Source organism: Vespula vulgaris, chromosome 1 (assembly GCF_905475345.1).
Source record: "Vespula vulgaris chromosome 1, iyVesVulg1.1, whole genome shotgun sequence".
Lineage (NCBI taxonomy): Eukaryota > Metazoa > Arthropoda > Insecta > Hymenoptera > Vespidae > Vespula > Vespula vulgaris.
In genome coordinates, this window is record NC_066586.1 from 19291771 (window position 1) to 19306769 (window position 14999).

Consider the following 14999-nt stretch of genomic DNA (forward strand, 5'->3'; position numbering starts at 1 on the left):
TGTCGCTATAGTAATCGATCTGAGTTATCATTAAGATAATCTGCTTCCACTCAAATTTTTATGTATAAAATCATTTCGATGATAATAGAATGAATCTTTTCAGTTAGTTTATTTGATACTTTGATAAAAGAATGTAAGTATTGACATAAGAATGTGATTTTAATAAACGGTAATTAAATTACATATATCGATCATAGATATCATATATTCAGTTATTATATTTTATTTCTATTTTTATCCGATAAGTTATATCTTTTTCCGATAGATAATCAATACAATTATCTCAATATTCAAATGAATATATAAAAGTTAGATAACAATAAGATTGAAAAAAAACACATTGGAAGAATGTCATCGTACAACAGAAATAAAAAATATATTATCGTAATAGATATAGAATGTATACATATATAAATACATATATAATTCGATTGTTTAATTTTACGAAAGAAACTTTACGAATCAATTAATTTATTTAATGCGTATTTATCAATGAACGATATAAATACTAGAATTAATGAAACGTTTTAGTATACATAAATAAAACAATTCTCTTAGTCGTTTTAATATTATAAGTAATTTAGGGACGTAAAAGTAATATTAAAATTTATTGGTTACATTGTATATTAAAAAAATGAAAAAAAAAAAAATAATTAAACGGTATTAATCACTTGTACTATGACTACTCGATAATAGTGTCTAATAAAACATTAAGTTATTAAAATTTCATTGTTCGAATTTTTAATTCATATTTAATTATACTACAGTTTTATTTTTAATGCAATTATTATTAGTTTATTTATTATTTTCAAAAAATTAATATTATTTAAAGATTAATGTATTTGTCAATATATATATATATTTTTTTTTTTTGAGGTAGACAAAGTTCACATAGCGTGTTGATACAATTATCGTGAAAAAAGTGGATACTTGTGTTCATACTCTGAATGCTTCAATATCTTGCAGTTTGCGATTTTATATCAGTGAGTTATTCTTCATAGATTGTTACATCCACTTCGAGTGTACTGTTATAAAAATAACATCTTTTCAGTATTATCTCTTATTTCTTAACAGTTATTCATTCGATGTACCAAGAATCCAACGATCTAATAAGTACTCTTCTATTAGTGCGTTTAATATTCTGTTATTGAGAAATCGCAGTACGAACGAGTAATGTAAGTATTGTTTCATTATTCTGTTTTTATTTTATCATTAAACATTGTTACTAGTAATCCTTAATACCGTTTTTGGACAATCATTCATAACGTTAAAACGATTAAGAAAACGATTGAATCGATGCATTCTCAAACGCTTTGTTATAGTACATATATTAATCATTGGTTAACACGCAAATTAAACGAAATAATAAATTTATATTCTGTATTCCATGAAATCTGTAATTAATTAATAATTCCGTATTCTGCATTCTGTAAAATCAGTAACTATTCTACAGAATTGATAACTAAGTAATAAGTCCATATTCTACATTTTTTAAGAACGATAATCTAATCTCTCTCTTTTAAGAACGATAAATTAATACGTCTATATTCCGCATTTAATAAAGATGCTAATAAATTTATGAGACTGTATTAAAAAATGAGCGAGTTTGCAATCAGTTGATCTCTATTCTCTCACAAATCGTATTGACTAACTCATTGAGACGAAAAGGCACTCTTGTATACCACTTGTAGAAAAGGTAAGCAACTTGAAATTTTTATTCTAATACTTTGTCCACTGCCTCTGTCCTCTTTTCCCAACCTATTTATCTTTTGTCCGAACGTTCGTCGTCGAATTTATGTTTCTTAAAATCGATCCTTGGTAAAGGTTTCACGGTCTAATCAAAAACTGATTATTTTCCATTACGTCGTATTATTTAAATTTTTGTTATACATACGATCGTCAAAAATAACTATGCAATAGATATTTTCTTTTCTTTATCTTTACATACGTCATATATTTTCTATCGTTCTATCTATATTTGAAGAACTTTATTCAACTAATTTCTCGTGCTTCTTTCGCAGACATAATGATCCTCACGATTTTGTTGATTCTTATTTTATTTTTATCCCTAATGCATTATTTTATAAGATATCGGAGAATGGGAAGAATCGTTAATAAAATTCCAGGACCAGAACCATATCCCATAGTAGGAAATTTACTTAGTTTTCAAGTTGATAATGGTAAGTAAAATTCGTACGAATGAGATTATTTTTCAATTTGTAATTTCCTTCTGCTCGATGCAATTTTTACTTAATATAAATATTTTATCTATACTTTAGAACATCTACTTGAAAACGTTTGGAAAATGAATGAAGAGTATTATCCGATCTACAAAATATGGTCTTTTCTTACACCGATAGTAATTTTGCTTCATCCGGAAGATGTTGAAGTAAGTGATTGTAAGGTCAAAATAGAATAAATTTTTTCTTTGCTCTCTCTCTCTCTCTCTTTATTTTTTTTTCTTTTTTTCTCTTTTTCAACGTCGACCGTCAATGCTATCTTACGAAAAAAAAAAATATATATATATATATATATATCTTGATTGTAGGTGCTCATGAAGAGTACAAAACATATAGAAAAAAGTACTATTTACAAATACTTACAACCTTGGCTTTCTACTGGATTGATAACTAGTGCAGGTATGCAATAATTGGAGCAAATTATAAATTTGATATAATTAATAATACTTAATGTGTTAAATTACACGCGACAGGTGATAAATGGCAAAAACGTCGAAAGATATTAACACCCGCTTTTCATTTTAATATTCTTAAGCATTTCGTTGTTATTTTTAACGAAGAATCACAGTTTTTTATCAAGACACTACAAGAGGAAGGAAAAGGAAATCCTATAGTCAAAGATTTACAACAATTAATCTCCGAATATACTTTAAACACCATATGCGGTTATTGAGATAACATCTTTTTACTCATTCATATTTATTATTGATACTGAATTATGGTTTTTACAAAAAGTTCATTTGTAGAGACGGCTATGGGTACCTCTTTAAAGGAGAAGAACGAATTTCAATCTAAATATCGCGATGCCGTTTATGCTTTCGGTAAAATCGCGACGTATAGGTAATTAATCGTACCACTATTAAAAATATATTCGATTTCCCATTAAGAAAAATTTAATCTAAGAAAATATTTATCGTTTATTAGAATGGTAAGACCTTGGTACTACTTCGATAGCGTATTTGCATTTTCATCGAATGGCCGACTACAAAAGAAACTGTTGAAAACCATGCACGATTTTTCGAAAAACGTATGTTTTTTGCTTAAACGCGCAAATTATTCCAAATTCCGTGAAATCCTATTTTTCACGACCTTTTAACCTATTACTCTCATTACAGATAATCGCAGAAAGGAAACGTTTCCATGAACAAACTAATGGGAAATTTTTACAAAACCTTGAAAATATGGAGGAAAATGATATATTTTCTGAAGGATTTGACAAGAATGATAAGAGTATTCTAATTATTTGTTAATAATTTATTATAATCTCGGTAGAAATATTAATTGAATATTTTCATCACAGATTCGTTATTCAAGAAAAGACTCGCTATGCTAGATCTACTTATAGCCACTTCTGTGAAGGATAATGAAATCGATGAGGAAGGTATTCGAGAAGAAGTCGACACTTTTATGTTTGCAGTAAGTTGTAGATAATATGAATCTTTTTCGGATAATCTCCAAGAGAAAATGAAAATAATTTATGACAAAAATCTTGGTAGGGTCACGACACTACGGCAATGGCTTTGGTCTTTGCTTTGCTTCTTTTTGCAAAGCACAAAGATGTTCAGGTAATATTTTTTTATTTCAAAAAGATTAATAAAACGTCGATCGCGAAAGAGACGCATTTTGCATGAATAATAAATGATCTATTGATTTATAGCAAGGTATAAGAGACGAAGTAAACACAGTTATGCAACAAGAAGATTATAAACTAACGATTTCTGTGCTTCGAGAATTTTCATACTTGGAAAGATGTATAAAAGAATCACTTCGTTTATATCCAAGCGTTCATATCATATCTCGTTATATATCTCAGGATTTACAGCTGAGTATGTAATATATTTACATTTCACATAGATTTTTGTTTAATCGATTAAATCGAATAAATAATCATATTAATTTTCAGAAAATTATTTAGTCCCGGCCGGTTCAACGTGTCACGTAAACATCCATAGTTTACATAGAAATCCAGAATATTGGCCGAATCCCGATGTTTTCGATCCCGATAGATTCTTACCAGAAAATGTAAAAGGACGTAATCCTTACTCGTACATCCCATTTAGTGCAGGGTTAAGGAACTGCATCGGTAATATTGATACAGGCAAAAATGATAAAAATATCGAGATCACTGTGTTATCGTTTTTTTCATAGGTCAAAGATTCGCAATGTTCGAGATTAAACTAATGATAGCTTACATACTACACAACTTCTATTTGGAACCTGTTGACGAACTAGATGACGTTAAAATGATAGCAGATATTATTTTGCGCTCGTCTAAACCACTCTGTGTCAAATTTATACCGATAAAACGATAGGAAACGAATTTTACTTTCCACCTTTCGTCTTTTTCTAAATGAAATAAATCGAAGTTACAACAGAACCTGTATTTCGCATAATTTCTTTACATCGGCAGACCACCTCTCGTACAAAGCTTTCATTCGTCAAAACGCTACATCGACTGGCAGATTGATTTTATACTTTATCGATAAGTATAAGGCTAATATATAAAGTTATATCAGCGCGTGAAACGGTGTCTGTTTTCATAAAAAAAAAAAAAAACAAAAAAAATTACAATAATAATAATAATAATAATCAACGCTCTTAAAATTCGCTTACTCTGCCTATTTTCCAGCCATAGCGCATTAGAAACTTGCAGAAGACAACGAATTCGATACGTTCGAATATCGCTGTGCATTTTATTTTATTATTATTCGAATGATCATCCCGTCGGTAAAATCAAGTCGCAAACATTTCAATATAAAATTTTCGAGGGAAACGTAATTTTGCCGACGTGACGAACGTTTTTCTTTCTTTTTCTTTTCTTCTTTACATAGATTCAATGGAATCGCGCAAAGAACGTTTAACATAGTTCGCGAATAAATATTTTATCGTTTACGGCCGTATCAAAAATAGAGAGCAAACGAAAGGCAACGCGTTGCAACGATAACGAGCGTTGTCTCCATCAAGAGTTACGAGATGTGAACTATACGTGTAAAACGCGAAAATATCATAGGAACAATATTTGGATACGACGCATAGTCACGCCATTTTCTTTCTTTCTTTTCTTCTCCCTTATATTTTTTTCTTTCTTTCATTTCTTTCCTCTTTGTATTTGTTTTTTTATTTTCTTTCTTTCATTCACATGACGCATCTTTGGTGACGCTGCAATTTGGCATTCTTGTACGTAAAAGGTACTCTCATCGACACTTTTTGCCCAGCTTATTCATTTTGCCTTCGAGACGTCTCGAAGAGAGAAAGAGAGAGAGAGAGAGAGAGAGAAATAGAGATAGAGAGAAAGAGACAGAGAGACAGAGAGAGAGAGAGGAGAAACGCATATTAACACACCCGATATGTTTGTATATAGAAAAGGATCATTCGACGTTTTACTTTTCGCATCAATATTTTTAGGTACGTACAATTGACTTTACTAGAATTGTGATATAACAGCCTTATACTTCGCTAATCACTTCGCTAATAAAGCTAAACATTTCGAGAAGAAAATACGAGTAGAAACCTAATGTTTCTAAACTTATTACGAGCGGTACAAACATTTGTATATAAATATGTGTTATGTGTATCTATATATTATTATTATTTTTAATTATTAATATTATTAAAATTATATTATTATTATTATTATTATTATTATTAATATTATTATTATTAATATTATTATTATATCATCAAAGTACGAAACGCGTTCTATCTTTTACCGTAGTTTTTTCAAAACGAACGCCGACTGTCTTGTCATCCATGTTAAGGCACGCGAAACTTTGCGATAACGCGTTCAAAGGAACTATAGCAATTTCGAAATCAAAAAGAGGAATGACAATTTCTGTTTCATCTATTCGAATTTCTTTGTATTTCTTTTTCTTTTTCTTTTTTCTTTTCTTTTCTTATTTTTTCTTTCTTTTTCTTTTTTTTTTAGCGAATATAAAATCGACGTGTCATCTGATTAACGATGACTGTAAATTTCCTACATATAAAATTGATAAAAAGATGGTGAACCTCACGGCTATTACGACACAACCAGCATAAAGTTCATAATAATGAACTTACGACTTTGAAAATCCATCTGATAGTTTAATCGTACGAGTCTTTTATATGATTTCATATATATAAATATGATTAAATATAATTATATGTATATATATATATATTATATGTATATAGTATATAATTTTATATGTAATTATTTTAATCATATTTATTCGTACGTTTTTGACATTTTTCAAAATACGATTACTGTTCGTTAATGTCGATGACGGTCGTTTTGATCGTTACCGTTTTGCCTGGTATCGAAGGAAAAGATTGATGGGAACATGAAGAAGGTGAAAGTTGAGGAGATCATATTATCGTCTTATGAGGAAAACGATTTATCGTTGGTCGAGATTATTAGCAAACTGATTTCAAAGAAACGTAAATACCCGCCGAAAAATATATTATATGTGTTGGAAAAAAACTTGCCTTGATGACCAAGCCATCGTGCAAAGATAAAAATAGAAAAGAAAAGAAAACGAAGTGTTCTTAGTCGTCTACGAATCTAACATCCTTCTATGCTACATCACAATCAACGTAGTAAAATATGTTACACATTGGAAATAGAGATAGAGATAGCGAGAGAGAGAGAGAGAGAAAGAGAGAGAGAGAGAGAGAGAGAGAACAAAAAATAAAAAAAAATAAAAACAATTACGCATGTCGTTCCTCCACCACACATTTACGATACATATGTATATACATACATATATGTATTAATATTTAACACAAGAAACAAATAAATATAGTAAATTATATTAGGAGAGACATTTTTATCGTAATAAATCATATATAATAATAAAAGTACGATACTTTGGCGTTTTCGTTCGAACTATAAAAAAAAAAAAAAAACGAAACAAAAAAAACGCTAATAAAAAGAGGAGATGCGACGCGATGCACTTGAAATTGAGAATCGTTTGGAAAAGAGGAAGAGAGCAAGGGAGAAGAAAAAATAATGGGAAAAGAGAGAAAAAAAAACAGATTTATCGAAGTCTTTTCGAGGGGACCTTTTTTAGCAACGTGCAAAGATCAGTCGAATAAGAATAAAAATAAGAATAAGAATAAGAATAAGAATAAGAATAAGAATAAGAATAAGAATAAAAATAAGAATAAGAAACGCGTAAGATCTAAAAGAGCGACTGGCGACAAATCGTTTTGTGCCTCGTTCCTGTCCGACTGTTCAGTCTTATAGAGAGAGAGAGAGAGAGAGAGAGAGAGAGAAAGAGAGAAAGAGAGAGACAAAGAGAGAGAGAAAGAAGACAAATAAAATTTATCCTAATCGAAAGACAATGAGAAGGATAATAAAAATGGAACTTCACGTATACGAGGAAGTCCTGCTAGAGAGAAAGTATCGACATTAAATTTAAAGGAAAGACAAAAGAATGCACTTAGATTATCGCTCTTTAAAATAGACAAGAGTAAAGATAGAACGGGTTGCGTCGATTGGCGCTTCTCAAAGAAGTGGCATAAGAGCTTAATCAACAAATTCGCAGCGTGTAGAGTAGGGAAGTTACTTTGGTAATGACTAGGTCATACGCTATCGCCACGTTACGATAGTTCGAGCGTGCGTGCGTGCATGATGCATGCGGGCGGGCGGGCGAGCGAGCGTGCTTTCGTTCGTTCTACAAAAACACATTAGAAATATAATTCATTAGCGAAACTAATCGTCGTTATGGCTGTATATTTATACTGTTGCATTGTACGTTCCACGTAACAAAGAAAAGTGGAACCGAATGGAACCGAATACGGCACGAAGAAGATACGAGTTAGATTGAATCGGTTGTCCGTTGCTATCGAATCGAATGAGAGAGAAAACAAATAGAAAGAAGAAAGAGAGAGGCGTAGAGAAAATTGACTCGGTCAAAGAGGAAAGACAAATAAAATATAAGTTCCTCTCTCTCTCTCTCTCTCTCTTTCTTTCTCTCTTTTGTTTTTTTTTTTTTTCTTATATTCCATTGTATCCGATTAGAACTGGATACGATAATTGGCTGGTCGCGGTATCGATCTCGCTTTGATCGGCGACAAGGACGAGATAGAAGTCTCGCTGCTGGCAGTGCCACCAGAATCTCGTCCTCCGCTCTTACTACTGACGGTACTTCCCGTACTCTGTCCACGCGAACCCGTTTGCTTTCTCAGAGCACCTTTGCTACTAGCAGAGGCGTCGCCGTCGCTCAAACGACCGTACTCTCCGATTCGACGAGAGGGTGGCGGTATCAAGGAACGATTTTGTCCGTCCCTATGCTTAACGTCGTTCCCGGTCGTTAATTTCTTCCTATCGGAGTCACCTTGAAGTCGCTCGTACTCGTGACCCGACGTAGACGACGGTTTCTTCAAGGAGCTGTTTGGAGCGTAACTATCCGTACCGGGTGACTTCTTCCTACGCTGTGCCTTCGCGTCGAACCTCCCATATTCCAACGTGCAATTCCCAGAATCTCGGCCCTTGCCGATCGACGAATCCAAAACTGGACCAGGATCCGACTTCTTACGCGTCTCCGTGTCGCTCAGACGACAATAACGCGAATTTGTAGACTTGAGACTTCTCGGTGGTCGTGGAAGCGAACTCGGTGGAAGACTACCAGCCCGACGAGGCTCGCCTTCCTGCATCCTTTGTCTCTGCGAGCTTCTACCTTGTTTCTCCAACAGCAACATCTCCTCCGGCTTGCCATCCGACAATCTCGAAACGGTACCCTTCAGTCTTGTGCTCGCTGTTGCGAATTCCATTATACCGGCGGATGCCTCGCCTCCAGAGTCGTCCAACAAACGACTCTTGCTCGAAGCGGTACTCGAGCTACCTGTACTGTCTACACCCGCCAATAATGGCTTGGGTATTTTTCCTTTTCGCGACGCAGTGCCTGGATTAGAGAATCCTGGAAAACAGCAAAGTGCCCGCTGAAACAAGAGAGAAGAACGCCTGCGTTGGAGAGGAGTACCGGGACCTGGAACGGAGTTAGTGCTCGCCACAACAGCGCATGCACACTCAAGGATGGTACTGGATCGGTCTTGACTTTGGTTTTGGAATTAGTGGGATTTTCTGTCAAGGAGAAACTCGAGATTAATTTTCGCGTGCCAATTCACAATCTCTTCTATAATCTACGTTTAATTTGGTTTCACGTTTGATTAGTATTACGAGATGCCGATCGAATGTAGTATGTAGTTAGGATTCTCGTCGTTCGGAAATTTCATTGTAAAATATTTTACGTTAGATCACACAGTGTTATGCAAATGATGACAATCGAAAAACTCTGATTGGAAATAGTAAACACGGCTTTTATGTTCCGTTTTATTTTAATTTCATCGAAGATATTACGATATATAGCGAACAAAAAGAACAGCAAAGACGTTCGTCGTTAATCGTGTTGACTATTTCCACTTTATCAAAGATACTACCTCAAACATAACACGAACACAAAAATACCTTGACGTTGATCTGTAAAACTTTCGTTATCTGCAACGGCTATTAGAAGTAGAGCTAAAGAAATTAAAATGTAATTTTCCGCAAAATTGAATCGACTTCAATATTGCGTGTACATATGAAAACTCACGAATATATACGAAGAAGAAAGTTTTACCATACAGTGCCAACAGTGGCACTTTTAACTTTCGTATTTCCTGGTTGTAATAATTATTATTATTTCTTTTTTTATTATAATTCATTGTCTCAACGAATATACCGCTTGCCGGCTCGTCGTCTTAAAATTTCTTTTTTTCTTTTTCGATTATGCGACTACGTGAAAAAGGTTCTGCCTACCTTGCTGAGTAACTGCGAATCTAATTCCTTCAACTGATCGTCAAGGCTCTTGTTCGTTTGCTCGAAACTTCCTTGTTTTCGATATTTGTAACTGTCCGTGACTCCGTAAGATCCGGTACTGCCATAACCGCTTCCAGTGCCTAAGACACTGCTAACTGTAAACAAAATTAATGAAGACATGTAACTGTAATTTAATATAATATAACTGCAATTTGAAAAAGGAAGCAATTTGAAATGCTGAAGAAGCTGATCGTTAAAATCGTGTTTTTTTCTTTCTTTAAATTATATCTTTACCAAGTTCTGGTGTGCTTGTCAGTGCAGTATGATGATCTGCCGACGTACTTGAATGAGACGAATGTGCAGCAGGATAACTGCCGACTCCACTACTACTACTATTATCTTTGTCGTATGTGTGCTTTTGTAGAACTCTTATCATAGCATCCCTCTCGGCTAACTTCGACTCCAGATCTTTCATTCTGTTTTATATACAATATTAACATGATATATAACATAAGGATTTACGCGTTAAATCATTAAAATTGTAATATTTTTCAATTTACCTCGACTCGAGATCAGTTAATTTCTTTTGTGCAGCATGCACTTCGTCCATATGTCGTATTTTTTCGGAACGAGCTTCTGCGATTAATTTTTCTGCATCTTGGCTTGTTTTTTCTAGAGCGGCAATTTTTGCATCCCTAAATAAAAATATATATATATATATATACATAGATTTAACTTGTAAATTTTTTAAATATTTATCATATAACGCTTGATAAACGTATACGAACGTACTTTGGAAGACTAGCTGCGTCTATAGCAGCTTGCCTTAGTGCGCTCTCTTCCAGATAACGTTGCTCCCATTTAGTAACGTCTCCTTCGAGAGACATGATTTTTTCGTCTCGTTCGCGTAACCGTCGTTTTAAATCCGCGATAGTTTCACCGCTCGAAGATTGTTCGCTATTATTACCACCTCCCCCACCTCCCTCTCTTAATTCTTTTTCAAGTTGTCCTCTCAATTGTCTTTCGGTTTCTTCTCGTCTATCGCTGGACGCTTGAAGGGAGGATAAAGCTCGTTGAAGTTGACCGACTCTTTCTACGTACACTTGTTTTCTTCGACACTACAAAACGATAACATTTCTAAACGTTGATATATCTGAGTCATCATAACTTATTTACGTCACGTTAATAATATAAATTTGACATGAAAACTTTCGAGGATAAAAGTCTGTACCTCTTCTTCAAGACGTACAACGTTCCCTTGTGCATTGGTAAGAGCAGTGTCCAAAATATCGATATGTGTGCGTTGCTCTTGTAGCGTTGCCCTTTGTGCAGCTAATTCTATTTCTTGTCTTTCCTTCGCGGCAGCTAACTCTTTATCTATAAATAAAAAAAATATATGTATGCATATACATATAGTTATATATATATATAAGCTCGCACATAATAATAATTGAATCGAATTCTTAAAAATAAAGGAATATCGACGTACTCTGCGAGATCAGCTGTCCAATAAGCAATTCGCGTTGCGTCAATTCTTTTTTCATTGATTCTACGATCGGAGGACTATCTGTTCGAGAAGATAACAAATCGATTTGATCCCTTAATGCACGATTTAATTCTGTCAATCGTCTACAGTCATTTTGTAACCTCAATCTAGCTGCACGTTCGAGTTTTTCTCTTCGCTCGCAAGAAGCAGCTAGTTCCTCGTGTGCACGGTGAACCTTTGATATTTCTTGCTCCAGCTTTTGAGACTTTGCAACTTTGTTGTAACAACGTTCTAACTCTAACTTTAAGGCACTGTTTTCTTGGATCACTATCTGAATCATTTCAGATGGTGGCCAGATTTCACCCATCGCGGTTCCTATTTCTTCCCGACCTTTGGTTTGAGGTCTAACAAAAGACAGATAAATTCGAATATATGAATTAAAAAGTTAATAAAACTTTTAATATTACTCATGTTATAATACCTTGGAGAAGTAGCTCGTGGATCGTAAGAATCAATGTCTCCTTTACCAATCCTTGATAAGTCCGGCTGCGATCTTGATAACGTTAATTTTTCATTAGGTCCAAGAAATCTAAGTTTATTTTTTAAAGGCAGAAGAGTGGAAGCATAAGATTGCGGAGATCTGTCTTCGAATTCACTGTCGTTCTGCTTCCCTCTTTCGCTTTCTCTCATTCTTACTTCTATACTTCCTCCATTATTTACTAGTTTACTATAAGAAGGCACTTTTACTTCCTTGGCGAGATGCTTTAATACCTGCTTGCAATAATGAATTATTAATTCTTCTGTTTATGACTTAATTTGATAATATTCAGAAGATATGGATATCTTTTATCATAATTTTTATATTAGAATCACCTGTGATTGACTAAGGTAATCGTCAGGTATGTCTGTAATTTCTTGACAACCTCCACCTCCAGATTGTTCGTAAAGATGATCTTCGTGAGGGATGTTCGATATCGATTGCATCGTAGGGCTGTTTGAATGTCCTTTACCACCACCATCGCAATACACATAACCCATATCTCCATGTTCTCTTACTATGCCAGATAGTCTAACAACAATAACAATACACGAGATAACGCAAAACTAAGTAATAAATGTTCAAATTGTTTGTAAATATTTTTTATAGATTCAACGCTTGATACGCTTTATAATATTATTTAAATTATTTACCTTCCTGACGGTGTCCACGAGTTGTCATCATTCGCGTTATGAATAATAAGAGTATTGTACGAACTTGTGGAAACATCCAAGCTGCTTCTGTTAGAACCTACGCTGGTGCGGTTACTTAAATTATCTTTCAAACTGTTTCTGTTGGATCCATTGATACTGTCTTTGAGACTATTTCGATTAGAACCATTTAAACTCTCCTTCAAACTGTTTCTGTTCGAGCCATTCAAACTGTCCTTCAAACTATTTCTATTGAGTAGATTACCCTGTGTTTTAACAAAAGAATTTCTTATGTAACACAACATTGATTGTATAGTAGTAGGTCTGAACAGCGTGCAATCAAGTAAATGTACTACTTCTCTGTAATATCCAATAACAAGTTAATTACTTCTTTACATGGAACTTTCAAATTAATCCTATATTAATATTCCACGTAACGCTTATCGCAACGTATTACCTTTCTATCAATTTTTTTATATAAATACATTTATATAAAAAGTATCATATTTACTTGAATATTGGGTATATTTTCTTTATGGCTGGAAGATCTAGACGGACTTTGTTGCTGATTTTCTTGACCTTGTGGTTCTTGACGAGCTGTATGACGGATGACATATCGCTCTTCGTTGCTTAAATTTTCATTCGAAGTTGAAACATCTGTATCACTACCGCTAAGGCTTTGAGGTAAACCACCTAACGTAATACAGTACCAACGAAGCATTAAAACGATCAAATCCTATATTTCGTACAATTTATAATAACATCATATTAAAAATTATACCTTGCATTGACAACTGCTTTCTTTGTATATTGTTATTAGAAAATGGAAGAAACCTGCCACTTTGTTGAATCGAGCTCATGATCGCTGTTATTTCATTTAGATTTCTTAGGTTTCATCTAAAAATAAATATGAAATTCATTTCAAAATCTCAATAAAGGTAATCGAAATTATGACAATAACCTTGCTTCATAGAATTACACAGATTTTCTAGTTTTAATAGACTTTTCCTATAACGGATATATAAGTAATATAAAAACAACTGACACTTTGCTCTCTAATAAAATTATCACACCTAATAAATATATTTCTCGATACCGTGGAATACCTAAATATTATTCAAAATCGTTTTATTTCATTGATTTAATCTCCAATTATCCAAAATATAAATACCGAAAGTTTGTACATCGAGTATCGAATCAAGGAAGAAATATGAAAAACAAACAAATTCGTTTCGTATCGTCGTGTCAGGTAATCACCGAATATATAAATTACGATCGACAGCCTAGACGTTTCTGTGGAATTTCATTGCTTTCTTAAAACACGTACTACTTTTATATCTCCTTTTCTAAGTTTCTATTCACGAAACACGGTGAAAACTTTCGAGCACTTTATCTTCTTCTAGAAGATTATAAATGCATACGAACGAAGGGATATTAAAAAACTACGTTTGCAGATTAATCGTGATTACGTGCTAGCATGTCGCGAACACGTAAAAAAACACGGAGCCGCCGTGGAATGCAGTCCTATTCGTGCGATTCATATTTGACATTACTGCTCGGCGAACGAAAAGGCGCGAGAGGGAGGGTAGACGAACGAGTGAGCGAGAGCGAGAGCGAGAGCGAGAGAGAGAGAGAGAGAGAGAGAAAGGGGTAGAGGGAGAAAGAGGAAGACACATTCTTACGAGGAACGCATAACTAGAAGAGAGACGGAAGCATCATAGCAGTAGCAAAGCAGAGCATTCTGACAGAGGAGGTGTCAACATTTTGGAATGCTGATAATTTAGAGATATCGAATTTGTTCGATATTACGAAACGCTTTAAACGCGTTCGTAGGTCGTTCGAAGGGAAACTTAATCGGAGCTCTGTCGGATCTAATATAGCCTCGTAAAAAGATTTCCCCCGGGATCGCGAATCTTATCATTTGTCCGTGTAGTATTTTTACAGCTTTTCGGAACTGGTACTACTACAGCTGCATAAATAAACAAAAGAAGCATCCTCGTAGCAAGGCTCTGGGAAGGTTCCACGTGTCGAGGAAGATGGAGAACGATCGGTCGGGCTCAAAGAATTATCATTCGATTACTCACACGACATGAAAATGCGACAACGAAACCGAATATATCGCGATTTATTTCAATGAATTGGTACACTTCACTCCGCGCACGAGAAATAAAAATTCGCGTTTGCCACATTCCTCGCTAGAGGGCAACGCTTTCGAAAGGGGGGCACACTCCACCAAGGTGATCGTTCCTTTCGCGTTCCATACCGCGCCATTTTTCCTTAGCCATTTTGTTCGTTCCCATGGAGA

General features: G+C 34.1%; 2 protein-coding genes across 10 annotated transcripts; one reads left to right on the top strand and one right to left on the bottom strand.

The window, feature by feature from the left end:
* The first annotated feature begins 1012 nt into the window (after positions 1 to 1012).
* LOC127065922 (cytochrome P450 4C1-like) lies at positions 1013 to 4617 on the top strand. Of its 6 annotated transcripts, none has more exons than XM_050998974.1 (14): positions 1013 to 1175; positions 1525 to 1696; positions 2022 to 2180; positions 2280 to 2389; positions 2549 to 2639; positions 2714 to 2905; positions 2987 to 3080; positions 3165 to 3267; positions 3356 to 3470; positions 3541 to 3656; positions 3737 to 3805; positions 3898 to 4066; positions 4144 to 4323; positions 4389 to 4617. In XM_050998974.1, exons 3-14 carry the CDS (start codon positions 2027 to 2029, stop codon positions 4550 to 4552), a joined length of 1557 nt encoding a protein of 518 aa, XP_050854931.1. In that variant the 5' UTR covers positions 1013 to 1175; positions 1525 to 1696; positions 2022 to 2026; the 3' UTR covers positions 4553 to 4617. The 6 variants fall into 6 exon arrangements, with proteins under 6 accessions (XP_050854931.1, XP_050854956.1, XP_050854974.1 ...); XM_050998999.1 differs by having other exon boundaries at positions 2089 to 2180; XM_050998981.1 differs by having other exon boundaries at positions 1014 to 1175; positions 1565 to 1696.
* Positions 4607 to 14913, bottom strand: LOC127065867 (uncharacterized). 4 transcript variants are annotated; one of them, XM_050998846.1, is made up of 13 exons: positions 14779 to 14913; positions 13476 to 13591; positions 13206 to 13387; positions 12698 to 12960; positions 12380 to 12575; positions 11988 to 12277; positions 11510 to 11910; positions 11252 to 11397; positions 10813 to 11138; positions 10581 to 10715; positions 10315 to 10496; positions 10021 to 10175; positions 4607 to 9161 (listed from the first exon to the last, which is right to left on the bottom strand). In XM_050998846.1, exons 2-13 carry the CDS (start codon positions 13552 to 13554, stop codon positions 8238 to 8240), a joined length of 3279 nt encoding a protein of 1092 aa, XP_050854803.1. In that variant the 5' UTR covers positions 13555 to 13591; positions 14779 to 14913; the 3' UTR covers positions 4607 to 8237. The 4 variants fall into 4 exon arrangements, with proteins under 4 accessions (XP_050854803.1, XP_050854772.1, XP_050854792.1 ...); XM_050998815.1 differs by having other exon boundaries at positions 11988 to 12280; XM_050998835.1 differs by lacking the exon at positions 14779 to 14913 and adding an exon at positions 14022 to 14768 and having other exon boundaries at positions 11988 to 12280.
* Between the last annotated feature and the right edge of the window lie 86 nt (positions 14914 to 14999).